Here is a 27,058-nt window from a genome sequence, read left to right on the forward strand (position 1 = left end):
AACTAAAAACAGAGACTTCCCTGGTAGTCCAGCGGTTAAGACTCCTCGCTCCCAAAGCGGGTTCGATCCCTGGTTGGGGAACTAACATCCCACATACCGCAACTAAGCCCACACGCCGCAACGAAGACCCAGCACAGCCTAAATAAATAAATAAATAATAAATGAAAATAAATTTATTGAAACAGAAACCTAAAAATAGAGTTGCTATGTGATCCAGCAATTCCACTCCTGGGCATCTACCCAGACAAAACTATAATTTGAAAAGATACACGCACCCCTATGTTCATAGCAGCACTATTCACAATAGCCAAGACGTGGAAGCAACCTAAATATCCACTGACAGATGAATGAATAAAGAAGACGTGGCATACACACACACACACACACACATACACACACACACACACACAATGGAATATTACTCAGCCATTGAAAAGAATGAAATAATGCCATTTGCAGCAATGTGGTTGCAACTAGAGATTATCATACTAAATGAAGTAAGTCAGAAAGAGAAAGACAAGTATCGTCTGATATCACTTATATTAGAATCTAAAATACGACCCAAACAAACATATCTACAAAACAAGAACAGACTCACAAATAGAGAGAACAGACTTGTGGTTGCCAAGGGGGCAGAGGTAGGGAAGGATTGAGAGTTTGGGATTAGCAAATACAAGCTATTACATATAGGATGGATAAACAACAAGGTCCTACTGTATAGCACAGGGAACTGTATTCAATATCCTGTGATAAATCATAATGGAAAAGAATATGAAAAAGAATATATATATGTATGACTGAGTTACTTTGCTGTGCAGCAGAAATTAAACACAACATTGTAAGTCAACTATACTTCAATAAAAATTTTTAAAAGAAAATTTTCATAATAAAAATTATAAGTACTAAAAAAAAAAAAAAAGGGGCCTTTCCTTGGCTTTGGCTAATGTTAAAGAAAGTCCTGGGCTTCCCTGGTGGTGCAGTGGTTGGGAGTCCGCCTACCAATGCAGGGGACACAGGTTTGAGCCCTGGCTCGGGAGGATCCCACATGCTGTGGAGCAACTAGGCCTGGGCGCCACAACTACTGAGCCTGCACTCTAGAGCCCGTGAGCCACAGCTACTGAGCCTGCTTGCCACAACCATTGCAGCCTATGCACCTGAAGCCCGTGCTCCACAACGGGGGAGGCCACCACAATGAGAGGCCCGCGCGCCACGGCTGGGGAGAGCCCGCGTGCAGCGGCAAGGACCCAACGCAGCCAAAAATAAAATAAATACATTTAATTAAAAAAAAAAAAAGTCCTCTGCTGTGAGGGAGAAGGCCGTGAGTATCAGTGGTTTGAAATAGGAGTCTGGAAACTGGGTTTTGTTATACATCTCCACGATCCTCAATCTCCAGGGTCCTCTCGGTTTCTCTAACTTGGAGATTTCACTTGTCACTGCTAGTGCCTACCCCTTTTGAGGTAAGGAAACAGTTTCTGGGAACTGGAGTGGCAGTTTTCCCTGACCTGCATTTTGCATTCTTGGGACAGGTTAGCAGAGCTGTGATTTCAGGTGAGGTACAGCTGGCTTGGGCCACCACCCGTGTCTCTTCCTTGTTGCGCTGGGTGGGCATGATGCGAGAGGGCCTGCTGGGTGCCATGCCACCTGCATCCGAGGGGCAAACTGCACTCCCAGCCCACAGGGATCTTGTAGCCGGAGGCAAAGAGCCAGCCTGTGCCAGGAGTCCTGGCTTCGGGACCTGCCCGCCCTTACCTCCTGGGACTTCCTGCTTAGACAGCAGGCTCCAGAGCTCCTCCAGCTCGGCAAGCGTAACTAATGAGGAACAGCTTGCATTTGTCTGTCTAGTCAAGGACAGATGTGCTTTGGGGGAATTTGGGAATAGAGAAGTTACTTTTTTCTGAGACTATTACTTTGTTGTTGTCATTGGCCATTAATGTTGCTTTATTCTATGCTTTCTCTTCTCTCACTACTCTCCTAGGTTCTGCCCCTTGAAAACAAAATGAAGGATCCCGGGAAGTTTTCGTTCATCCTCTATGGGGGAATGGCTATCATCACTGTCCTCTACATCAGCCTGGGGAGTCTGGGATACCTGCAATTTGGAGCTAAGATCCAAGGGAGCATAACCCTCAACCTGCCCAACTGTTGGTATGTGGGGGAAGATGGAACCCTGGGAGCACCGGGTTTTTTTAAAAATGAATGAGGGTCAGAATCTGTATTTTTCCTCCTCCCTATCTCTTAAATCAGCCCACTTCACTTTTTTAAAAAATTTTATTTGTTTTATTTATTTATTTTTGTCTGCGTTGGGTCTTCGTTGCTGCGGGCAGGCTTTCTCTAGGTGCAGCGAGCGGGGGCTACTCTTCATTGCGGTGCGCCGGCTTCTCATTGCAGTGGCTTCTCTTGCTGCAGAGCACGGGCTCTAGGCACACGGGCTTCCGTAGTTGTGGCATGCGGGCTCCAGAGCACAGGCTCAGTAGTCGTGGCACACGGGCTTAGTTGCTCCACGGCATGTGGGATCTTCCCAGACCTGGGCTCGAACCCGTGTCCCCTGCACCGGCAGGCGGATTCTTAACCACTGCGCCACCAGGGAAGCCCCAGCCCACTTCACTTTAGCTCTCCCTTGCCACCAGCCCCCAGCCTAGCACCATCCCTCCTTGGCTGCCCAGTAAGCCTTTTGGCTGGTTTCCCTGCCTGGGTCTGACTCTCTCTCCAGATCTGTTCTCTTCCTGTTACCCGTGTGAGCCGTCTAACCCTTAGTCCAGTCATGCACTTCCCCACTGAGAAGGTTCAAAGGCTTCCTTTAGTTCTTATGATAAAGAGGAAACCTTCAGGTACAGTCAGGGCCACTCAGGCTCTAGCCCCACCCCTACCTTATTCCTTCTCAGTGAGGAGGACTCAGCCTGGGTGTCACTCTGTTTGAGAAACTTCTCTGATGTCTCAGCCGCAGCAACTTCATGTCTAGGTCAGTGGCCCTCCTCTCTGCTGCCCTGGAGTCCCGTGAGGATCCTGTCCTAATTCTTCTCCCATTGTGTTGTAGTTGTCCGTTTACCTGTACTGTGATCTCCCTACATTGTAAGCTCTGAGGGCAGCAACTGTCCAGTTCTTCATTTTGCTCCAAGCCCCTGGCACAATGCCTGGCATACGATCAAAACCCAGTGAAAAGTTTTTGAATGAAAAGGAGGACTAAGCGCTGAGACTGTGAGGCATTTATAAATGAGGAGAGGTTACCAGGAAGCCAGTGGGGCACAGAGGATAGAGGTGATCTGCCGTGTCCCAGCTCTATGGCCTTGGACAGATCACAGCTTCTCACTGCCTCAGTTCCCTTTCTGGGAAATAAGAATAGTCATTTTTGCCGGGATTGTCATGAAGATCAAAAGATGTGTGTGAGCTTTCTAATACTGTACTGGCACTATGGAGAAGTAGGATGCTGCGAGAGCTTTATGCTTTGGGTGAGTCATTCTGATGGAAATGGATGCTGCATGGATTGGTTGATCCCCTGACTGACGGTGCCATTTCTCCCCAGAGATCTGAGCCCAGAAGGGTCAAGCATCCAGTCCATTGACCTTGAGCCATTCTAAATAGACAGAGAAAGAGGAGGGCAAACCTGCTTGGTTCCCAGTTTCTGCTGTGCCTGTCCCATGGCTGTCACCTGCTCCATGTGCAGGTGCAGCTGGAGCCTCTCACCGTGGGCCTGGGATGCTAGGGAACCCTTCTGTATCTCATTTTCCCTAAGTCATGGTTGCTGTATTGTAGAGAAGCACTGAGACATACTGAAATGCTTCCTAAGAAGGTAGATGTCACAGGGTGTGTCTTAAGCAGCAGTTCTTTTCGGAAGATTACAATTTCATTGCAGAGAGCAGCCGTGAGCAGATTCTGAGAAGCTTGTCGAATGCCCTAGGGATCAGAATAACCTTTCAGGCCAGTCTGGTTTTAGAGCTCTGATCAGTGATGCATTGTACAAGGACAGATTGAGAAAATTGAGAAAAACATTTTTTCAGGAGTATCAGTGTTTCCCACAGGACACCCTAATCAGCAGGGCTCTGGGAACTAGGTTTGTTGTATGGCCAGCCAAGTGGTAGCCCTGAAATGGGCTTTTGTTTTCTGAAAGTCCTTCTCTTTCCCTCTGATGCCTGCTTTTAAATTTCCAAATGTTCCTGCCCTTTCAAGAGAGAAGAGTCGGGTGGTAGCTCGCGTAAGTGAAGATAAATGGATCAGGAGCCGCAGAAGCAGCCCACATAATCTGAAGCCATAGCTGAGCATCTGTCTTCTTTCCTCTGATGTTTCAAACCCACCTACCCTAATCTTTCTGCCTCCATTCGGGTGTGATTTATTTGGCCATCCCAGCAGGTGACTATCCTGATTCTAGACTTCCCAGCACTCCAGAAGGCTTTGGTGCTGCACTGAGTTTAATTATAGAGCCACTAGCTGGTTTCTTCCCCAAGGATTTGTATCATCTCTTCTTGGAGCAAGTAAGACGTTTTGTCAATCTCAGTTTCTCCCAGGGTGTTCTGCTCATAGCATTAGAACATCTTCTAGGTATTAATTTCGACCACAGAGGAATTCAGTATGCATCATGCACAATATAATCACCACTTTTAAATAGATTTCCAAGGGAGGGAGGTCCGTGTTTCTCGCTTCATAATGCATGAGGGTCTTATTTGAAGTGGAGCTTTGCTTAGGGGCAGTGTCCTTCCCTTTAATGATCAAGTCAGATCTGTGAATACTTACTGATCAGGCCTTTTTTCTCCTCTGCACAGTCCTAGGCCTGGGATAAGATAGAGATGTCCCATGGTGAGTTAGCAGTCTCCCTGAGAAGCTACCCATGAAGCAGTAGTAGGATAGTAACCCTAGTGGAATGGAAAGATGGATTTTGCTCCTGCCTCTTGCCCTGTGTGGTCACTGTCTGATTCTAGGGAGCACAGAGTTGGATGGGAAGGATATAAATAGGCTTGTTGGAGTTACATTGTATTTTTTTTAAATTTATTTTTATTTATTTATTTTTATAACATCTTTATTGGAATGTAATTGCTTTATAATGGTGTGTTAGTTTCTGCTTTATAACAAGGTGAATCAGTTATACATATACATATGTTCCCATATCTCTTCCCTCTTGCGTCTCCCTCCCTCCCACCCTCCCTATCCCACCCCCTAGGTGGTCACAAAGCACCGAGCTGATCTCCCTGTGCTACGCGGCTGCTTCCCACTAGCTATCGGTTTTACATTTGGTAGTGTATGTATGTCCATGCCACTCCCTCACTTTGTCACAGCTTACCCTTCCCCCTCCCCATATCCTCAATTCCATTCTCTAGTAGGTCTGTGTCTTTATTCCCGTCTTGCCCCTTAGGTTGCTTCCATGTCCTGGCTATTGTAAATAGAGCTGCAATGAACATTTTGGTACATGACTCTTTTTGAATTATGGTTTTCTCAGGGTATATGCCCAGTAGTGGGATTGTTGGATCGTATGGTAGTTCTATTTTTAGTTTTTTAAGGAACCTCCATACTGTTCTCCATAGTGGCTGTATCAGTTTACATTCCCACCAACAGTGCAAGAGTGTTCCCTTTTCTCCACACCCTCTCCGGCATTTATTGTTTGTAGATTTTTTGATGATGGCCATTCGGACCGGTGTGAGATGATACCTCATTGTAGTTTTGATTTGCATTTCTCTAATGATTAATGATGTTGAGCATCCTTTCATGTGTTTGTTGGCAATCTGTATATCTTCTTTGGAGAAATGTCTATTTAGGTCTTCTGCCCATTTTTGGATTGGGTTGTTTGTTTTTTTGATATTGAGCTGCATGAGCTGCTTGTAAATTTTGGAGATTAATCCTTTGTCAGTTCCTTCATTTGCAAATATTTTCTCCCATTCTGAGGGCTGTCTTTTGGTCTTGCTTATGGTTTCCTTTGCTGTGCAAAAGCTTTTAAGTTTCATTAGGTCCCATTTGTTTATTTTTGTTGTTATTTCCATTTCTCTAGGAGGTGGGTCAAAAAGGATCTTGCTGTGATTTATGTCATAGAGTGTTCTGCCTATGTTTTCCTCTAAGAGTTTGATAGTGTCTGGCCTTACATTTAGGTCTTTAATCCATTTTGAGTTTATTTTTGTGTATGGTGTTAGGGAGTGTTCTAATTTCATTCTTTTACATGTAGCTGTCCAGTTTTCCCAGCACCACTTATTGAAGAGGCTGTCTTTTCTCCACTGTATATGCTTGCCTCCTTTATCAAAGATAAGGTGACCATATGTGCGTGGGTTTATCTCTGGGCTTTCTATCCTGTTCCATTGATCTATATCTCTGTTTTTGTGCCAGTACCATACTTTCTTGATTACTGTAGCTTTGTAGTATAATCTGAAGTCAGGGAGCCTGATTTCTCCAGCTCCATTTTTCTTTCTCAAGATTGCTTTGGCTATTCGGGGTCTTTTGTGTTTCCATACAAATTGTGAAATTTTTTGTTCTAGTTCTGTGAAAAATGCCAGTGGTAGTTTGATAGGGATTGCATTGAATCTGTAGATTGCTTTGGGTAGTATAGTCATTTTCACAATGTTGATTCTTCCAATCCAAGAACATGGTATATCTCTCCATCTATTTGTATCATCTTTAATTTCTTTCATCAGTGTCTTATAATTTTCTGCATACAGGTCTTTTGTCTCCTTAGGTAGGTTTATTCCTAGATATTTTATTCTTTTTGTTGCAATGGTAAACGGGAGTGTTTTCTTAATTTCACTTTCAGATTTTTCATCATTAGTGTATAGGAATGCAAGAGATTTCTGTGCATTTATTTTGTATCCTGCTACTTTACCAAATTCATTGATTAGCTCTAGGAGTTTTCTGGTAGCATCTTTAGGATTCTCTATGTATAGTATCATGTCATCTGCAAACAGTGACAGCTTTACTTCTTCTTTTCCGATTTGGGTTCCCTTTATTTCTTTTTCTTCTCTGATTGCCGTGGCTAAAAATTCCAAAAGTATGTTGAATAATAGTGGTGAGAGTGGGCAACTTTGTCTTGTTCCTGATCTTAGTGGAAATGGTTTCAGTTTTTCACCTTTGAGGACGATGTTGGCTGTGGGTTTGTCATATATGGCCTTTATTATGTTGAGGAAAGTTCCCTCTATGCCTACTTTCTGGAGGGTTTTTATCATAAATGGGTGTTGAATTTTGTCAAAAGCTTTCTCTGCATCGATTGAGATGATCATATGGTTTTTCTCCTTCAATTTGTTAATATGGTGTATCACATTGATTGATTTGCATATATTGAAGAATCCTTGCATTCCTGGGATAAACCCCACTTGATCATGGTGTATGATCCTTTGAATGTGCTGTTGGATTCTGTTTGCTAGTATTTTGTTGAGTATTTTTGCATCTATGTTCATCAGTGATATTGGCCTGTAGTTTTCTTTCTTTGTGACATCTTTGTCTGGTTTTGGTATCAGGGTGAGGGTGGCCTCGTAGAATGAGTTAGGGAGTGTTCCTCCCTCTGCAATATTTTGGAAGAGTTTGAGAAGGATAGGGGTTAGCTCTTCTCTAAATGTTTGATAGAATTCGCCTGTGAAGCCATCTGGTCCTGGGCTTTTGTTTGTTGGAAGATTTTTAATCACAGTTTCAATTTCAGTGCTTGTGATTGGTCTGTTCATATTTTCTATTTCTTCCTCATTCAGTCTCGGCAGGTTGTGCATTTCTAAGAATTTGTCCATTTCTTCCAGGTTGTCCATTTTATTGGCATAGAGTTGCTTGTAGTAATCTCTCATGATCCTTTGTATTTCTGCAGTGTCAGTTGTTACTTCTCCTTTTTCATTTCTAATTCTTTTGATTTGAGTCTTCTCCCTTTTTTTCTTGATGAGTCTGGCTAATGGTTTATCAATTTTGTTTATCTTCTCAAAGAACCAGCTTTTAGTTTTATTGATCTTTGCTATTGTTTCCTTCACTTCTTTTTCATTTATTTCTGATCTGATCTTTATGATTTCTTTCCTTCTGCTAACTTTGGGGTTTTTTTGTTCTTCTTTCTCTAATTGCTTTAGGTGTAAGTTTAGGTTGTTTATTTGAGATGTTTCTTGTTTCTTAAGGTAGGATTGTATTGCTATAAACTTCCCTCTTAGAACTGCTTTTGCTGCATCCCATAGGTTTCGGGTCATCGTGTTTTCATTGTCATTTGTTTCTAGGTATTTTTTGATTTCCCCTTTGATTTCTTCAGTGATCACTTCGTTATTAAGTAGCGTATTGTTTAGCCTCCATGTGCTTGTATTTTTTACAGATCTTTTCCTGTAATTGATATCTAGTCTCATAGCGTTGTGGTCGGAAAAGATACTTGATACGATTTCAATTTTCTTAAATTTACCAAGGCTTGATTTGTGACGCAAGATATGATCTATCCTGGAGAATGTTGCATGAGCACTTGAGAAGAAAGTGTATTCTGTTGTTTTTGGATGGAATGTCCTATAAATATCAATTAAGTCCATCTTGTTTAATGTATCATTTAAAGCTTGTGTTTCCTTATTTCTTTTCATTTTGGATGATCTGTCCATTGGTGAAAGTGGGGTGTTAAAGTCCCCTACTATGATTGTGTTACTGTCGATTTCCCCTTTTATGGCTGTTAGTATTTGCCTTATGTATTGAGGTGCTCCTATGTTGGGTGCATAAATATTTACAATTGTTATATCTTCTTCTTGGATCGATCCCTTGATCATGATGTAGTGTCCTTGGTCTCTTGTAGTAGTCTTTATTTTAAAGTCTATTTTTTCTGATATGAGAATTGCTACTCCAGCTTTCTTTTGATTTCCATTTGCATGGGATATCTTTTTGCATCCCCTCACTTTCAGTCTGTATGTGTCCCTAGGTCTGAAGTGGGTCTCTTGTAGACAGCATATACACGGGTCTTGTTTTTGTATCCATTCGGCCAGTCTATGTCTTTTGGTTGGAGCATTTAATCCATTTACATTTGAGGTAATTATCGATATGTATGTCCCTATTCCCATTTTCTTAATTGTTTTGGGTTTGTTATTGTAGGTCTTTTCCTTCTCTTGTGTTTCCTGCCTAGAGAAGTTCCTTTAGCATTTGTTGTAGAGCTGGTTTGGTGGTGCTGAATTCTCTTAGCTTTTGCTTGTCTGTAAAGGTTTTAATTTCTCCATCAAATCTGAATGAGATCCTTGCTGGGTAGAGTAATCTTGGTTGTAGGTTTTTCTCCTTCATCACTTTAAATATGTCCTGCCACTCCCTTCTGGCTTGCAGAGTTTCTGCTGAAAGATCAGCTGTTAATCTTATGGGGATTCCCTTGTGTGTTATTTGTTGTATTTCCCTTGCTGCTTTTAATATTTGTTCTTTGTATTTAATTTTTGATAGTTCGATTAATACGGGTCTTGGCGTGTTTCTCCATGGATTTATCCTGTATGGGATTCTCTGTGCTTCCTGGACTTGATTAACTATTTCCTTTCCCATATTAGGGAAGTTTTCAACTATAATCTCTTCAAATATTTTCTCAGTCCCTTTCTTTTTCTCTTCTTCTTCTGGGACCCCTATAATTTGAATGTTGGTGCGTTTAATGTTGTCCCAGAGACTGTTCTCAATTATTTTCATTCTTTTTTCTTTATTCTGCTCTGCGGTAGTTATTTCCACTATTTTATCTTCCAGGTCACTTATCCGTTCTTCTGCCTTAGTTATTCTGCTGTTGATCCCTTCTAGAGAATTTTTAATTTCATTTATTGTGTTGTTCATCATTGTTTGTTTGCTCTTTAGTTCTTCTAGGTCCTTGTTAAATGTTTCTTGTATTTTCTCTATTCTATTTCCAAGATTTTGGATCATCTTTGCTATCATTATTCTGAATTCTTTTTCAGGTGGACTGCCTATTTCCTCTTCATTTGTTAGGTCTGGTGGGTTTTTACCTTGCTCCTTCATCTGCTGTGTGTTTTTCTGTCTTCTCATTTTGCTTAACTTACTGTGTTTGGGTCTCCTTTTTGCAGGCTGCAGGTTCGTAGTTCCCGTTGTTTTTGGTGTCTGTCCCCAGTGGCTAAGGTTAGTTAAGTGGGTTGTGTAGGCTTCCTGGTGGAGGGGACTGGTGCCTTTGTTCTGGTGGATGAGGCTGGATCTTGTCTTTCTGGTGGGCAGGTCCACGTCTGGTGGTGTGTTTTGGCATGTCTGTGACCTTATTATGATTTTAGGCAGCCTCTCTGCTAATGGATAGGGTTGTGTTCCTGTCTTGCTAGTTGTTTGGCATAGGGTGTCCAGCACTGTAGCTTGCTGGTCGTTGAGTGAAGCTGGGTCTTGGCGTTGAGATGGAGATCTCTGGGAGATTTTTGCCATTTGATATTACGTGGAGCTTGGAGGTCTCCTGTGGACCAGTGTCCTGAAGTTGGCTCTCCCACTTCAGAGGCACAGCCCTGACGCCTGGCTGGCGCACCAAGAGCCTTTCATCCACATGGCTCAGAATAAAAAGGAGAAAAAATAGAAAGAAAGAAGGGAAAATAAAATAAAGTAAAATGAAATAAAGTTATTAAAATAAAAAATAATTATTAAGAAAAAAATTTTAAATAGTGAAAAAAAACACAAAAAAAACAGACGGACAGAACCCTAGAACAAATGGTAAAAGCAAAGCTATACAGACAAAATCACACACAGAAGCATACACATAGACACTCACAAAAAGACAAAAAGGGAAAAAAAAATATGTCTTTGCTCCCAAAGTCCACCTCCTCAATTTGGGATGATTCGTTGTCTATTCAGGTATTCCACAGATGCAGGGTACATCAAGTTGATTGTGGAGCTTTAATCCGCTGCTTCTGAGGCTGCTGGGAGAGATTTCCCTTTCTCTTCTTTGTTCGCACAGCTCCCGGGGTTCAGCTTTGGATTTGGACCCGCCTCTGCGTGTAGGTCGCCTGAGGGTGTCTGTTCTTTGCTCAGACAGGACGGGGTTAAAGGAGCAGCTGCTTTGGGGGCTCTGGCTCACTCAGGCCGGGGGGAGGGAGGGGTACGGATGCAGGGCGAGCCTGCGGCAGCAGAGGCCAGCATGACATTGCACCCGCCTGAGACGCGCCGTGCGTTCTCCCGGGGAAGTTGTCCCTGGATCACGGGACCCTGGCAGTGGCGGGCTGCACAGGCTCCCGGGAGGGGAGGTGTGGAGAGTGACCTATGCTTGCACACAGGCTTCTTGGTGGCAGCAGCAGCAGCCTTAGCGTCTCATGCCCGTCTCTGGGGTCTGCGCTGATAGCCGCGGCTTGCGCCTGTCTCTGGAGCTCCTTTAAGCAGCGCTCTTAATCCCCTCTCCTCGCGCACCAGGAAACAAAGAGGGAAGAAAAAGTCTCTTGCCTCTTCGGCAGCTCCAGACTTTTTCCTGGACTCCTTCCCGGCTAGCTGTGGTGCACTAGCCCCCTTCAGGCTGTGTTCATGCAGCCAACCCCAGTCCTCTCCCTGGGATCTGACCGAAGCCCGAGCCTCAGCTCCCAGCCACCGCCCGCCCTGGCGGGTGAGCAGACAAGCCTCTCAGGCTGGTGAGTGCTGGTCGGCACTGATCCTCCGTGTGGGAATCTCTCCACTTTGCCCTCTGCACCCCTGTTGCTGCGCTCTCCTCCACGGCTCCGAAGCTCCCCCACTCCGCCACCCGCAGTCTCCGCCCGCGAAGGGGCTTCCTAGTGTGTGGAAACCTTTCCTCCTCCACAGCTCCCTCCCAGAGGTGCAGGTCCCGTCCCTATTCTTTTGTCTCTGTTTTTTCTTTTGTCCTACCCAGGTACGTGGGGAGTTTCTTGCCTTTTGGGAGGTCTGAGGTCTTCTGCCAGCGTTCAGTAGGTGTTCTATAGGAGCTGTTCCACATGTAGATGTATTTCTGATGTATTTGTGGAGAGGAAGGTGATCTCCGCATCTTACTCTTCTGCCATCTTGAAGCTCCTCCACATTGTATTTTTAATTGTTTTTATTTTTGAAAGGATATATGCCTGTGGAAAAGACTCCAAATGTTCAGAGGGCATACAGAAAATGTTAAGTTTCCACTTGCCTCTCCAGGACCCCAGTTTTACAATTTTCCATTTCAGAGACAACCGTATTACCAGTTTCTTGTGTTTCCTCCTGAAGATTTGGTGTATGTACGAATGTCACATGTATGTGTGTGTGAAGGGGAGTGTTTTTCCCTCTTTTTCCTTTTTTAGACAGTTGTTTCCATACTGTTGACACTGTTCTGCTTCATGCTTTTTTTGCTTCATCGTATATCATGGAGGTCGTACCATATCAGCGCCTAGAGTTCTGTCTCCTACTTTTTAACAGTTATATGGGGGTGCCATGATCTATTTAACCAGTTCCCCACTGATTAACATTTAAACTCTTTTCAGTCTTTCAGACTTAAATAATGCTGCAGTGACATATTTTTTATGTAAGTTTATGTGCGCATGTGCAAGTATATCTACAAGATAAATCCCTAGACCTGAAATTGCTTGTCCAAAGGGCACGTGCGCTTGTAACTTGGATAGATATGGCCAAATCACCTTGGGACTGTTTTGCACTCTCATTGCTGGTGTATGAGCGTGCAGAGCCGGCTCTGAATGTGTCTCGGCTCTCTCTGCAGGCTGTACCAGTCAGTTAAGCTGCTCTATTCCATCGGCATCTTCTTCACCTACGCCCTCCAGTTCTACGTCCCGGCCGAGATCATCATCCCCTTCTTCGTGGCCCGTGTGCCTGAGCATTGGAAGCTGGTGGTAGACCTATCCATGCGCACCATGCTGGTCTGCCTGACGTGTGAGTAGAGGGCAAGATCATTGCCTTGTGTGTTTTCTTCCAGAGGGCACTGAGTCCCCAGGGCTTTCATGAGAGAGAACTTGTATCATAGTGAAATGGCCAGTGCTGTGTGAGCAGAGAACTTGGGGTGCAGTCTCAGCTTCAGAGTTGAGGCACGTCCATGAAGGGAGTGAATTGATTATAGATGTGCTCTAAAGGACACAGGAATGGAAATGGTGCTTTATTTGTAGATATGGCCTAAAATGCAATGGCGATGGTCATAATTCATGGTAAACATGCGCAATTACTATTCCATATGAAATATGGCAAAAGTTTAAAAGAGAGCCATTTAACCCATATGCATAATGAGTACTATAGGTTACTTTGATAGCAGGTGTATGTTTGTTTGTTTTTTCAAATAATCGTGTTTCCAATATGACAGTCTATTCCTTGGATTTCATTTTGAGACTGCTTGATACTATTCTAGACACTTTTGGATGTTGGTCTTACTAAAATATGTTTCTTAGAAAATTTCTGTTGATTAACCTAGGTGTTTGACTTATCACTTTGTGTTTTATTCCTCTTCCTTGACCACACACCCAGGAGCATGAGTTGAGAGACGAGATATCACCCTATTTGCTTTTGGTTAAAACTGGTATAAGTTCAAAACTAAAAATAAATTCTTTTTTTTTTTTTTTGAAGATTCTGTGAATTGATAGAATAGAGAATCCTTGAATAAATTGGTCTATAATATCTAATTTAAATTTCTAGGCGATTTGCAGTTTCTTTCCAAATTGAATGCTTCAATCATAGATTTCTCTTTTTGGCTGTGTTTAAGTTTTTTTTTTTTTTTCCCCTTCATTTTATTCTTTTGGAAAAGAAACGTCTTTCCTTATTATATTGAGACTTCCCTGGGACTTTCTTTAAATTATCCAGTCCAAGCCTCTATAAAGTAAAGATAGGTCTATGTGATTTTTAAATTAGACCAGAATGGAATGTTTTAGGGATGAATGATGTGAAAGTTGTCTAGCATGCACTCATAGTATGGAAAGTCAGAAATGACTTTATTGGTTAACTGTTAGCAAGAGGAGGACAGGGAAGAGGCTGTCCATCCTTACCCAAGCAAACGTGGGAATCAGACTAGTGCCCATCCTGGAATGGACCTCCTCAAGCCACCTACAGTTGTCTTCCTGATATTACTTCTAGGACAGTAGGTGGAAGTTCAGCATCCTGGATCTGCGTGGAAAAAGCTTACTGGAGCTGAGGAACTAAAGACTGTCCCTTGACCTTAATCTTGGGCAGCTCTCCTGCTGAAGATTTCTTATAGGGTGGACCTGGGTAGGACCTTGGGTACCTTGGATTCCCCAGCCCCAGAGAGCTGATGGCAACCGAGAATCTGACTCCTTATAGCCTTTATTTGACAGCCCTTCCGGCTCTCTCCTAGACCAGCCTAGAGAAACAACCCACTGCCTGCAGGCCACTGTTGCCCCAAAGCGACTGAAAGGAAGGAATGTGATATAGCTTGCTTTTCCAGTAAATTGCCTTAATGTGTGAAAAGATAGGATGCTTGGACGCTTCTAGATTTTACTCCTGTCTCCTGCTGGCAACTCTGGAGGCTTTGATCAAATATGTATGTTTCCTCTGTGGATGGATTAGCTCTGAGTGTTGAGGAGACAGCTTCCACGTGAAAAGTGTTCATAATGTCAACTCTCAGGGCCCTGATTCTTGAATCCAAGGGGCGCTGGAAGAAAGGTTAGGGATAGCTCAAATAATGGGCTTTGTTTCAGAGTGGTTCCTCGAGAGAAGGCAGGTCTGTCTGGGTACAATGTGCTGTCCCTGCCGGAAGAGCTGGGGCACTGAGCTGGCCCTGACTCCTCTCACCGCCCCATTTTCATTTTCTTCTCAAGCCTGGCTTAGCCTCTGCTACCATGTGTTGTGCTTCCTGCCAGGTTCCTCTCCGCTGCGCCCCGCAGGAACCAGCAGTCTCTGATTCACAGACCTCATACTATCCTTAGATGCCTCTTGGTTTTCGCTTTGCTTTTCCTGGCACTGTCTGTGGGTCTCACCTCCCTTCTACAGCATGACTCTCAAATGACATGAGCCGCTTTTTTTTTTTTTATAAATTTATTTATTTATTTTTGGCTGTGCTGGGTCTTCGTTTCTGTACGAGGGCTTTCTCTAGTTGCGGCGAGCGGGGGCCACTCTTCATCGCGGTGCGCGGGCCTCTCGCTGTCACGGCCTCTCTTGTTGCGGAACACAGGCTCCAGACGCGCAGGCTCAGTAGTTTTGGCTCACGGGCCCAGTTGCTTCGCGGCATGTGGGATCCTCCCAGACCAGGGCTCGAACCCGTGTCCCCTGCATTGGCAGGCAGACTCTCAACCACTGCGCCACCAGGGAAGCCCAACATGAGCCGCTTTAGATCTTCAAGCGCATTGGGTTGTTTTTCCCTTCTGCTGTGGTCGCTTGTGACTTAGCCTTACATTGTCATCTTATTAAAGGGTGCAACCCCTTCATCTCCCAGCCCTAGGCTTCTCTTGCTTTCCCTGGAGACTGTGAAGTAATTGTGGGATTCAGGAGAGGCATTTTACTGTAGCACCAACTTAATTGCATTTATCTGAGTTCATTTGTTTTTGTTTCTCTGTACCTTCAGATCCTTTTGCAGAAGGTTAATTGGTATGTGATTTTAGATCTTTGCTGTAACTGTTTGTTTTCAATTATACCTATAAATTTTAATGGCAGCTCATTTTATTGCGAGTTTGGATATTTTCTTGTCATTGTCTCAACTTTCTCTCCTCTTCCTCACCCTTGACCCCAAGGGAAGCAGGAGCATTTGGTCCAGCCTCATTTTTTTTTCCACTTGGAATTCAACCTTCTCACCACTCTTCCCCATCCACCAAAGATGGCTGTGTCTCCTTTTTTTTTAAAATAAATGTATTTATTTATTTAATTTTGGCTGCGTTGGGTCTTCATTGCTGCACGCAGGCTTTCTCTAGTTGTGGCGAGCAGGGGCTACTCTTTGTTGCGGTACACGGGCTTCTCATTGAGGTGGCTTCTCTTATTGCAGAGCTCGGGCTCTAGGCACGTGGGCTTCAGTAGTCGTGGCGCACGGGCTCAGTAGTTGTGGCTCATGGGCTCTAGAGTGCAGGTTCAGTAGTTGTGGTGCACGGGCTTAGTTACTCTGCGGCATATGGGATCTTCCCGTACCAGGGATGGAACCCATGTTCCCTGCATTGGCTGGCGGTTTCTTAACCACTGTGCCACCAGGGAAGCCCTGTGTCTACTTTTTGATGCTTAATTTCACACTGTTGGAGAGGAAAGGAAAGGAAAATAACACACGTCAGAGACTGGTGCTCATTTTCTTATGATTTCATGTGGGACAGTAGTTACTGCCAGCCTGTATGTTTGGACATGCAGGCTTAGCAGGCCACCTTATGTCCAGAACTTGTGTAGAACAAGAGGCTGGAAGAGGCTGGCTCCACCTGAGGGCAGCCGGGGCTGTACGAAGAGTAGTTTCTTTGGATTCCTTGAGGCCCTAACCTGTCCTTCAGTGGTTCGAACTGATTCTCTGTGGCATTTGCCACTTGAAACATTTTACTTCAGTTAGGTACGAGAATGTCACAAACCTGTTATTGAAGATAGAATAACAACAAAACCGTCTCAATTAAGAAGCCTGTTTAGACTAAAATGTAGAACATTCCAAGCAGCCAGACCCTTTAGAGCATGAAGCTTCCAGGTCCAAACAAAGCGGTTTTTCAATGCCTTTTGGCCTTTCCCACATCTTGGTCTTGCAGCTGTAAAGAAAAAGGGCAGCAGCATTAATAGCTGTACACCGTACTCCCTGTCTCCACCGCGGGGATGGTCACAAGGCTTCAGCTTCTTCATCTGTAAGATATGAAGGGTATCCGATCGCCTCATGTCTAAAATTCTGTGATGCTGCACAGCTACTTTGAGCCTGATTTTGAATTTCTACCAAAGTATTGCTCGAAAAAAGAAAGTTAATGTAAAAACACCTGAAGACTGTCTAGATCTGGAGTAAGTAAAAATGAAATTCCCAGTATCCCAGTGACTTAAAATAATTTTTTTTTGCATTTTATCTTCTGTGTTAATCCTCATGGGCGCTTTTTTTCTTCTTTTTTAAAATTTTATTTATTTTTGGCTGCGTTGGGTCTTCGTTACTGCATGTGGGCTTTCTCCAGTTGCAGCGAGCGGGGGCTACTCTTTGTTGTGGTGCGCAGGCTTCTCATTGCAGTGGCTTCTCTTGTTGTGGAGCACGGGCTCTGGGTGCACGAGCTTCAGTAGTTGCAGCATGTGGGCTCAGTAGTTGTGACTCACAGGCTCTAGAGCACAGGCTGAGTAGTTGTGGCGCACGGGCTTAGTTGCTCCGTGGCAGGTGGGACCTTCCCGGACCAGGGCTCGAACCCGTGTCCCCTGCATTGGCAGGCGGATTCTTAACCACTGTGCCACTAGGGAAGTCCCTCATGGGCGCTTTTTACAAATAGTTGCCATCCTAGTGTACATATAACTTTGCCTTTTGCATTTTGTTTAAAATTACATCATGAATATACATATCCTTCATAAATATTTTTATGACTGCATGGTATTCCATTTTATTGATGAATTGTATTTACTAAACTATTCCTTTAATGTTGGACATGTAAGTTGTTTCCCGTGCTTTTGTATTATTTTTAAAATTTATACTCCCACTAAATGAAATTGTATATCCTGTCCAAGACTGCTGTTAATTTTAAAGGCAGATTTCTAGCAATTTAAGAGTCACACAGGTGGGCCTCACCAGCACTGATCATAATAAATAGCAGTAAGCACTTCTGGACACGGGAGCTGTAAGTATCCAAGGGATTTCTGTCAGTGCGTGTTTGTCTCTAAAGTGCTTTCTGTCCTCTTGTGCATAAGTCAGCTCTTTCTGCCGCTGGTCTACAACCACAGGCTCCAGAATCCCAATCAGTTCCTTCTCTGAACATGGCCATTGGCCTCCTGCTGCTTCAGCAGTTAAAGTCACATTTTCAGTGTTTCTTAACCCAAAGGGAAGATGTTTTGTAATACAATTGGAGCCCTCTTCACTAATCATGTGGTCTGATTGTCCTCAGGGCCCCCTTTCTGTTCATGCCACAGCTAAGCTAATGCAGAGGTCTGGCAACTGCCAGTTGGGAGTTTGTGGTCTTCCTCTTTGCATGGAGTGCTGTTTTCGTGGAGGAGTAGGGATAGGGTATTCCCAGTTGGCTGCTTCCCGAGATCTCTGCCTTCTTGGGTTTCTCTTTCTAGAGGGCTTTATTTTAACTTATGGAGTAAAGACATTCAGTGCTAGAAGAGGTTTTAGTTGCTCCTGTATCTTTCCCAAGTACTGATTCCCACCTCTGGAATTAGTGAAGACTAGTTTGCCACATTTTGCCTTGTGGTAAACAGATGCCTTGGCTAGTGAGCCCTCAGTTTGGGTCCCTTTCTCTTCCTCTTCCCCCAGTGTATTAGCGGGAGGCTCACTCTTCCCGCCTCCTCCCTCCATTATCTGTCTCCAATGCCAGGCTGTATTTTGGTTCAGCTGAATATCCAGGCCTGGTAGGACAGGAAGACAGTGCTCCGTTTGCAACCCTATGGTCCTGGCTTTAAAAGAAAAGTTTTGCCCTTTTAAAAACATTTCTATTAAGGATATTTTTGGTAAACCTACTTATCTTGTATATCTGTTGAAGTAAAAACAAGAGCAAGTGTTTAGATTGCTTTTTAAAGTCATGATGAAATGGAACATCTCCATCCAATCTGAGAAAAGATTCTGATCTCACAAGCTTCTGTTTCTGTTTTCACTTAATTCTTATCAGAGTGACGCACGAGTGACTTCACTTAACTCATATCATGAAGCACCCATCTGTCCTCCAGGCTAATATGAGAGAGGGAAGGGAGAGGACAGACTGTCAGAGCTGGGAGGACTGGGCAGGTCCTCTGACTTATCTCCTCCAGGGGCTCATTGTCTGTGATAAAATCCTCCCTTCTCTTGAGTGGGCTGGATCATCCTGGGGACCAGGAGGAATAACTCACACTCCCTTTAACCGTACAAAAGCAGGCAGGCTAGAAGCTACGTTTTCGGCCCAACCATGTGTTCTTAGAGCGGAATCCCGTCTCTCCGCTCTGCCACTCTGGCGCAGCACACGTTGCTTCCCAGTTGACAGTGAGTTGAGGGACATATCCCAGAACACATTCCTACGTGACTAAATCTGCATTGCACAGTTCCTTAAAATTTCAGAGTCGAGTGTGACTTGAGTGATCATCCAATGTTAATACAATCACCATGCTTCATGGGTAAATGAACTGAGGCTCAGAATGGGAACTGATTTCCCCCCAGGTCACACACAGCCTACTACTGAGCAGGGACGGGTTATGCTATTAGCTAACATGTATGAAGCACTTGTTATGTGTGTAGCAGTCTAAGTTCTTTACGTGAATGATCTCATTTGACCATCCCTTTTTAGCAGTATGGGAGATGAGTCTTAAACAGGTTAAGTAACTGGCTGGTCAGTGGTGGACTGGAGCCTAGGTTCTGAGTCCAGACCTTTAATCACACTCCTATACCAGCCCTCTCCCAGGCTTAGGTCTGATGGCTGCCTCAGCTGTTTCCACCCCACTGCTCACCCAAACTAGAACATCTGGAGCCACCACTGTGTGGTTAAACATTAGGCAGAGAGAGACCCAGACCCCAGAGAGGGCAAGTGTCTTATTCCAGGTCACACAGCAGATCAACATTTGTTGAGCGTCAGGTTATCCGTGATGAGAATGCCATTTTGTCATCAGCCTACAGACACTTCACTTCCACCTTTCCTCCATATTCAACCCTGAAGGTTTGAGGGACATCACCAACTCTATTTAGAAATAACTAAAGGCTGAAACAGACTATTTTTAACTTGCAGAGCAAGTTAAAAGCTTATCCTTTTTTTAGACTTTCTGAAGGCTTCAGAACAGTGAGGGCATTCATGGATAATTGCCATGATGGTTGAATATAGAAGAAAGAAAGAGGAAGGGATTGCCCCAGTGCTATAAAACCCTGGGCGGCAGAGGCAGATCTGAGACTCATTTTCCTTGTACCCCCTTTTGTTATCCAGGCTTCAAAATCGTTGTCTGGTGTCCTCTACAAAGCAGAGAGAGGTCAGGGCTGACCTGTACCGGATTCTCTACCACACGATTGTGGTGCATCCCTGGGAAAGCTAACCCGATATCAGACTCCCCCAGTTCTTCGCAGACAGGATCTTTCCGCCGATCAGCCAGATCCCCTGTTCTCCCTCCTGCTGCATGTATCATTCTGTATTTTCTTTTTTGGCTGCGTTGGGTCTCCGTTGCTGTGCACGGGCTTTCTCTAGTTGCAGTGAGTGGGGGCTACTCTTCATTGCGGTGCGCGGGCTTCTCACTGCGGTGGCTTCTCTTGTTGCGGAGCACAGGCTCTAGGTGCACGGGCTTCAGTAGTTGCAGCACGCAGGCTCAGTGGTTGCGACACGCGGGCCCTAGAGCGCGTGGGCTTCAGCAGTTGTGGTGCTTGGGCTCAGTAGTTGTGGCTTGCGGGCTCTAGAGCGCAGGCTCAGTAGTCATGGCACAAGGGCTTAGTTGCTCTGTGGCATGTGGGATCTTCCCGGACCAGGACTCGAACCCGTGTCCCCTGCATTGGCAGGTGGATTCTTAACCACTGCGCCACCAGGGAAGTCCGACTCTGTATTTTCTTGATCATCAGGTCTATGATGTGACTGTAGCAGGGGCTTGAGGTCCTGGACTCTAGTCCCAGCTCTGTCACTTTCTATCATTTAAATTCTTCTGACCTTTCCTTCCACAGGGACCATAATAATGTTGTGGAGTTCCGTACCCGTGGAGCAGAGGGAAGTTCAGCTCAGTGAGTGGATGCTCCCCAGTGCTGTCTACTAGACACTAGGCGGTCTATGTTCTGGGAGTGTTCTAGGTGTGCTGTCCAGGACAGTAGCCACTAGGCACAGGTGGCAGTTGAGTCCTTGCAATGTGGCCAGTGTGATTGGGGAATGAATTCATTTAGATTGAGACAGCTAGTGACTGCGGCGTTATCGGACAGCACAGCTGCAGAGTGAGTGTAAGACAGGTGATGTGACCCTGCTCCTCCCCTGCTAAATCCCGGCTCCCAGCATGCCTCTCCCTTTACCGCATGGAGTGGTATTCCAGTTTAAAAGTAGATGTTTCTCATAAAGCCTGGCCTCTAGATGCAGCCCACTGCTTTCGTCTGGTGCTCAGCCAAAGAAGCAGCGATCGATTCAGACAGTCCATCTGGAGGGTAAAAAGGCTGTATTGGACTCTGGCCAATACAAGACGTTCTGGCCTCTCACCACTGTGGTGCCTTCCTCAGAGCAATTTAACTACATTTCTACTTTATGAAATGAAGTTAGAACTGAAACCCCCGTGTCTGGTGTGAGCCTCTCATAGGGATCAGTGAGGTTACAGATGTGCCCTGGATCGCTGTCTCAATGCCCAGGACCTCCGGCTGGAGCCCCGCAGCGGGGAGGACGATCCATCAAAATACATTCGATGACTAACGAGTTAACAATGCACTTTCCATAAGCAACAAGATATATACCAGTGATGAATAATATTAACTGTATTATGTGCCTGTTGTACACCAGGACTCTAGTTAAGTGCCTGTGTAATCTCCTTTGATCATCGCAACATCTCTGTGATGTAAGAGCTTTTTGTATCCCTGTTTTGCCAACAAGAAAACTGGAAAATAGAAAGGAGCCATGTGTCACTCAAGGCAGAGCCAGGGTTCGCACACAAGTGCCTGATTCCAGAGGCCATAATCCTCAATAAACCTGTGAAACATTGGCCTTCACCCCCGAGTGGAGAGCAGAGTTAGGTGGGAGCAGTGGGGTCAGTGGGCACTGGAATAAGTGTGGTCAGTGGAGCCTCCTCCCCTTGGCTTTAAACGGAGCCGTCTGGCCAGCTGGCTGGTGGTACAGGTGCTGGTGTGCTCTGGAAGCCGATGGCGTTTGCTCATGCAGCCCCCACTCATCTTTTTAAAAAATATTTATTTATTTATTTAATTTTGGCTGCACTGGGTCTTAGTTGCAGCACGCATGATCTTTAGTTGCGGCATGCAGACCTCTTAGCTGCAGCATGTGGACTCCTAAGTTGCGGCATGTGGGCTCTTAGTTGCGGCATGCAGGAACTAGTTCCCTGACCAGGGATCGAACCCGGGCCCCCTGCACTGGGAGCGTGGAGTCTTACCCACTGGACCACCAGGGAAGTCCCTCCCCATTCACCTTTATCATCAGTTGCACCTTCCTCGTGTACACCTGGGCTGAGTTTCAGGTGTGGGAGCCACTGGTTTGTCCTGGCACAGGGACGCAGTCCTCATGGGGGGCCTTGCTTCTGAGGTTGGCCTGCCCACAGACCTGCTTCTCCTTTCCCTGTATGAAAACGCTCTGTGCAATGGGGCTGACATGGGATCGTTCCAGAAGAAGGAGGGTGTTCTCCCCGCCTTGCTTCTTGTCATTCAAGTAGAGCGGTTTGTGTCGGAGGTACCCTCAGCGGTAAGAAGATGAGCAGTTGCTCAGAAAAGGTTCACCTCCTCTCCTGCTCTCCACTTGCTCTCCTTTGTTAGGACAGGGTGACCCTGGAATGTAATTTGGCTCCTTTTCCTCAGAAAGGTGGAAGTCAAGGACTGTGGCAGGCGAAGCTGGGAACTCTGGTTTCCAGTCCCAGTTCTGCCATCTTGCTGTGAGACCCGAGTCATGCCACATCTCCGGGCATCAGTTTTCTCATCTGTGGAATGAGAGATTGGACTGGATGATGTCTCAGCTTCCTTGGAGCTCTCCATACTATGAGAAGAACACTTGCTAGACTTGCTGAACAGTGAGGCGGTCTCTCTCAGCTCTGGGCAGTCATCAACAGGCGTGTCCTCTCTCCCACAGGCGTCTTGGCCATCCTCATCCCCCGCCTGGACCTGGTCATCTCCCTGGTGGGCTCCGTGAGCAGCAGTGCCCTGGCCCTCATCATCCCGCCCCTCCTGGAGATCGCCACCTACCACTCAGAGGGCATGAGCCCCGTCACCATCGCCAAGGACGCCCTGATCAGCCTCCTGGGCTTCGTGGGCTTTGTGGTGGGGACGTATGTGACCCTCTATGAGCTGATCCAGCCCAGCAGCACTCCCGTCTTCGTCAACTCCACCAGTGCCTTTGTATAGCAGGCTGGGTGCGTTCCCTGCACCGGCCCACTCCGCCCTGTATGTTCCCCAGCACCTGGCCCCAGAGCCTCAGGTAGGGTCCAGGCTCTGGGGAAAGGCAAGGTTGCCATCCACGTACCCTTACCTGGCACCTGGGTTCCCTGAGCCAGGTAGGGATGAGGGCAAGGTAGAGGGTGGGCAGCAGATATGCAGGAGGTACCTCTAGGGGCAGTGCCATCTCTGTTCATTTGTACTTATTTTAACCCGGAACTTTTCAACTCTTTTCCCTGATCACGCCTCCTCCCTTACTGCCTGCCCTTCTCCTTCTGACCCACCTCATCCAAATTATTCCTGTTGCACAGCTCACTTTATTTAAAAATTTTAGTGTCTCTCACCTCATGTTTTCTCCTTGCCCGGGCCAGGCCTAGATGAAGTCAGTGGGAATGCCCTTCTTTATGCCCTTGCCAGGCCCATCTCTTATCTCTCTCCCAAATATTTTACCTCAATATTCTCCTACCTGTTCAAGTCTCCACCTCGTAGTGGAGCCTACCTAGTAGTTTAAAACCAGCTGCCCAAAGCTGGAGTTTTTAGCCTTCACTGTCTCTGGCATGCTGTCATCCTCGGCGACACCTCCTCTTCTCCGGTTTCCTCGTGTGGGTCACGGTACTGTTATTATCTTAGTTGCTGGAACTCCTGGAAGGTATCAAGTGCTGCCAAAATTGAAAATATTTATCTTTTATTTAAAATCAGCCTTTGTTTTTAGACTCCGTCTCTGGATCTGGGACTATTGTGAATCGTTCCTTCTTCAGTAAACTCTTACTCAGCTTCTCCCGCTGAGGAGAAGCTTAGTGCAGGAGATGTCTGCTTAGACCCTCAGCACCCTTGGCCCAGGACCCCAGAGATTTTCATCAGGATCATCAGAGTGTGGACCTTTGTGGGGCACCATGGGCTTTGCCTCCCGTTGACCAGCCAGATTTCCTACTGAGAAGACATGTAGGACTCAGGAGATGTTTGCCGGCGCACAAGGCCGAGGGGAAGGATGGCCACGTGGGGTGTTTCTCTCCATAGGAGCCTTAGAAAATGGCTGCTTTGTGCATTCAGGCCTGTTCCCCAGCCTCAGCCCCTGACAGACAAGTGGCACGGCAGCGTCCAGGAAGACACCCAGACTCTTGCCATGGACAAGAAGACGAGGCCAGTGTGCCCAGAGCGTGTGAAATTCAGTCCCTAGAGTTTGCAGCAGCTGGTCCGACACTACGAGTGGTGCTCAGTTGTTTACAATCCCCGGAGGATGAGGAGGATGGGCAGAAACAGTGCCCCGCCCCAAGCTGCCTCCAGGACCTGGACTTCTAAAGGAACCACTTGGTTGGGACTTCAGTCTCCAGTGTTCTAAACACTAATCGTGCCCTTGTCCCTCCCCGCCCCCGCATGCCTCCCTGGGTATCAGAAAAGAAACAGCCTCAGGGCTGACTCACCTCAAGGTCGGCCTTCAGGTTTGGGAACAAACTGCCAAGAAGGCAGAGGAAGGTCCCTTGCCTTGCTTTTGGCTGCCCCGTCTTCCCTCTTGGTGTGAGAGGTATTGCAGAAGGGTGTTCATTGACTCTCCATCTCTTGAGCTCTGTGTGTGTGTGTGTGTGTGTGTGTGCGTGCTCCCCTGCATATATAACAGGGTTCTGCTGTCCTCCACCCCTGCTACCAGGCTCCTACCTGAAAGTGGGGAGAACAGCACCACTTTATCAGGGGTTTTGTTTTTGTATTTCACCAAAGCTCCTAGGGGCTGTGACTCGCCCTCACAGCCCCAGCTTTTTCTTTCTCTTCTGTTCCAAAGCCAGATTCTCTCATTGCAGTGACTCCTGACCTACCTAATAATTTATTCACTTAGGAAGATGCAGTCAGTGGTGATTTGGTCTCCCTTAGGAAAATGACACTTTCCCCCATCCTTTCTGCTCTTTGGTGGTCACTCACAGGTGCTTACATGACCAGGGTTCTAGCTGGAGGTGGCAGCAGCCCTGCCTGCTGAAGGCTTTCCCTGCCCTCGGGCTTTCTAAGTATCTTCTAGTACCAAAATGTAACTTCAAGAACTGTCAGCTCCTGTTTGCAAGCCCCGGTTCCAGCAGTCTTTCCAGAGCAGTCCTGAGAGTTGTTTTCAGCGAGAAGGTGCAGGCCAGTAGAAGGGAGTCAGATGTGTATCCCACCCACAGCTTCCAGGGCAGAGGCTCTGGGCACTGCTAGAGGCAGTCCTCTCCAGGTGGGTCTTGAGACCCGGCCTGTGATGCTGGGACCTGAGGACCGGATGGCACAATACTGAGGTCCTCTGGCCCCAGGTCTCTTGCTTCAGGGCCCCTGCCCAGGGAAGGTGGTGCATAGGAGAGACAGGTCTAGCCTTGGGGCTTCGGGAAGCTAGTTTGGCCTGGCCTTCGTCCTGTTCAATTGCTTTCCCGTGCTTTTGCTGCTTTGACAGCCCGATTGCATGGCTGCTTCAGGAGACCTAGGCAAGGCGGACCCCATGGGGACCTTCCCGCTTGTGCAGTTGCACAGCAATGAGGTGTTGAGTAAAGGGTCGGCCAGAGGTCGTAGTGGCGGAAGCCCTTCGTCTTCTGGAAGCAGCCCGCGGGGCCAGCTCAGGGAAGCTTACTCCTCTGCTGCCCACAGGGCTTCTCAGTCAGGGAGCCCTCCCTGCTTTCCTCCCAGTGCTCTCAGGGACCAGCTGCCCAGCCTCTTCCTGGGCCCTGCTTTAGTCTCTGGTGAGAAAGCCCCAGCATCAGTAAGAGACTGATCAGGGAGCAACAGAGCAAAGGCTTTCAGGAGTGTGAGACCACATCTGCCAGAACAAACCAAACCGTGGGGCTTTCGGGCCCAGTGCTGTTCGGCTCTGTGTCCTTCTCCAGTCTCCCCAGGGCAACCCCAGATTCCATCAGCCCAGAGGTAGCTTCTCAGAGCCCCTTGTTCTGTCCTGCAAATGCCACTATCGGGAGCAGGTTTCCAGCTCCCTGTAGGCAGTATACCTCTCCGTAAATGTAGGTTCTTGCTGGGAACAGCATGACCTGGCATCTGCTATTCACTTTCTCCTAGAAGTTGTACCATTCACCAGTGGCATTATTTATATTTATGTTGTGCTGTCGTCCAGCTGCTAGGAGCCCTTCATCTGCACAGGCCCTGGCCAGAGATATGTGACTGTGTGGCATGTCTTAGCCTAGAACCTGCCGCTTACACCCTCCTTCTCTGTCACTCACCTCTCCAGCCAAATTCACGGGCTGATGCTCACCATTCACTCTCTAGCCCCAGGCAAGCAGGTACATTAGGAAAACCTTTTCCCCCTCCCTGTTCTCCTGTCTCTCTTTTTTCTAAAATCTCTCCCTTCTTCAATTGTAGGACATCATCTCTGTTTAATACTACATGTTCACCTCATGCTTTTTGGAAGTGCAGAATCTCAATTTATGTTTGTTTACAGCTCTCTCTATTCACTACTCACCGCTAGAGGGTCTGTATCAGTTTATTTCATGGCCGATTGGATGTTAAGGCGAGACCCGGCATCGGCCCCGGTCAGAACACAAAGCTGCTTTGTCACAGTGGAAATAAAAAATGCAGGTGGCATGACTTGGTGTACAGGAGTTGGCTCGAAGTCTGCCTTAGAATTAAATTTTTCAAAGTACATTACACGTCTCCAAGGGGAAAAGAGAGTGGTTTGTCTTTGAAATCACGGTCAATACTTGTAGGCAGTCCTGCTGGTTGCAAGGCTGTTTGCTCTCACAGCATCTGCCTGTGGCATTTCTTCCCTGTCCTTGTACCACTGGGTCCTTTCCTGCCCAGGAGACATAAATGGTGCTGATCTAAGGTTGCCAGAGTTGCGGTGGGGAGTGAGGGTGAGGGTGCCTGTTGTCAGCTGTGTTCTTTTGTTTCAATCAAGGTGGTGCTGTAGAAGTGATTTTGTTTTACTGAACAATAAAATTATGTGGCTCTGTTGTAGAACATGTCAGTGGATGTGTGAATAAGAGGAATATGAAAAACTACTGTCCAGCAGGTCTTAATAACAAGACAGTCCTGTATATGTTATGTGTTTGCGTTGGATGTGTGTTTTCCGCATGGTATGTATAGGGATGTGGAGCATGCTGGAGCTCATGGAAGATCTTATTTTGGGTTCTGCACACGCATCATGTGTTAAACTTTTCCTTAATAAATGAATTTTATTTTTGATTTTTGAGAGGTTGCAGTCTG

General features: G+C 46.2%; 1 protein-coding gene across 8 annotated transcripts in view; it reads left to right on the top strand.

The window, feature by feature from the left end:
• The window catches only part of SLC36A1 (solute carrier family 36 member 1), a 161,988-nt gene that overhangs the window by 30,167 nt on the left and 104,763 nt on the right, over positions 1 to 27,058 (top strand). For 4 of the 8 annotated variants that reach the window (XM_068536243.1, XM_068536246.1, XM_068536244.1 and 1 more), the window contains 3 exons: positions 1,976 to 2,142; positions 12,527 to 12,696; positions 22,596 to 27,044. In XM_068536243.1, coding sequence (XP_068392344.1) covers positions 1,976 to 2,142; positions 12,527 to 12,696; positions 22,596 to 22,867 — 609 coding nt within the window. In that variant the 3' untranslated portion in view covers positions 22,868 to 27,044. Of the gene's footprint in view, positions 1 to 1,975; positions 2,143 to 12,526; positions 12,697 to 13,881; positions 14,772 to 22,595; positions 27,045 to 27,058 lie in introns of those variants that run through there. The other 4 variants (XM_068536249.1, XM_068536247.1, XM_068536250.1 and 1 more) reach the window with 3 other exon arrangements.

The sequence above is a fragment of the Eschrichtius robustus genome, chromosome 2 (assembly GCF_028021215.1).
Source record: "Eschrichtius robustus isolate mEscRob2 chromosome 2, mEscRob2.pri, whole genome shotgun sequence".
NCBI lineage: Eukaryota > Metazoa > Chordata > Mammalia > Artiodactyla > Eschrichtiidae > Eschrichtius > Eschrichtius robustus.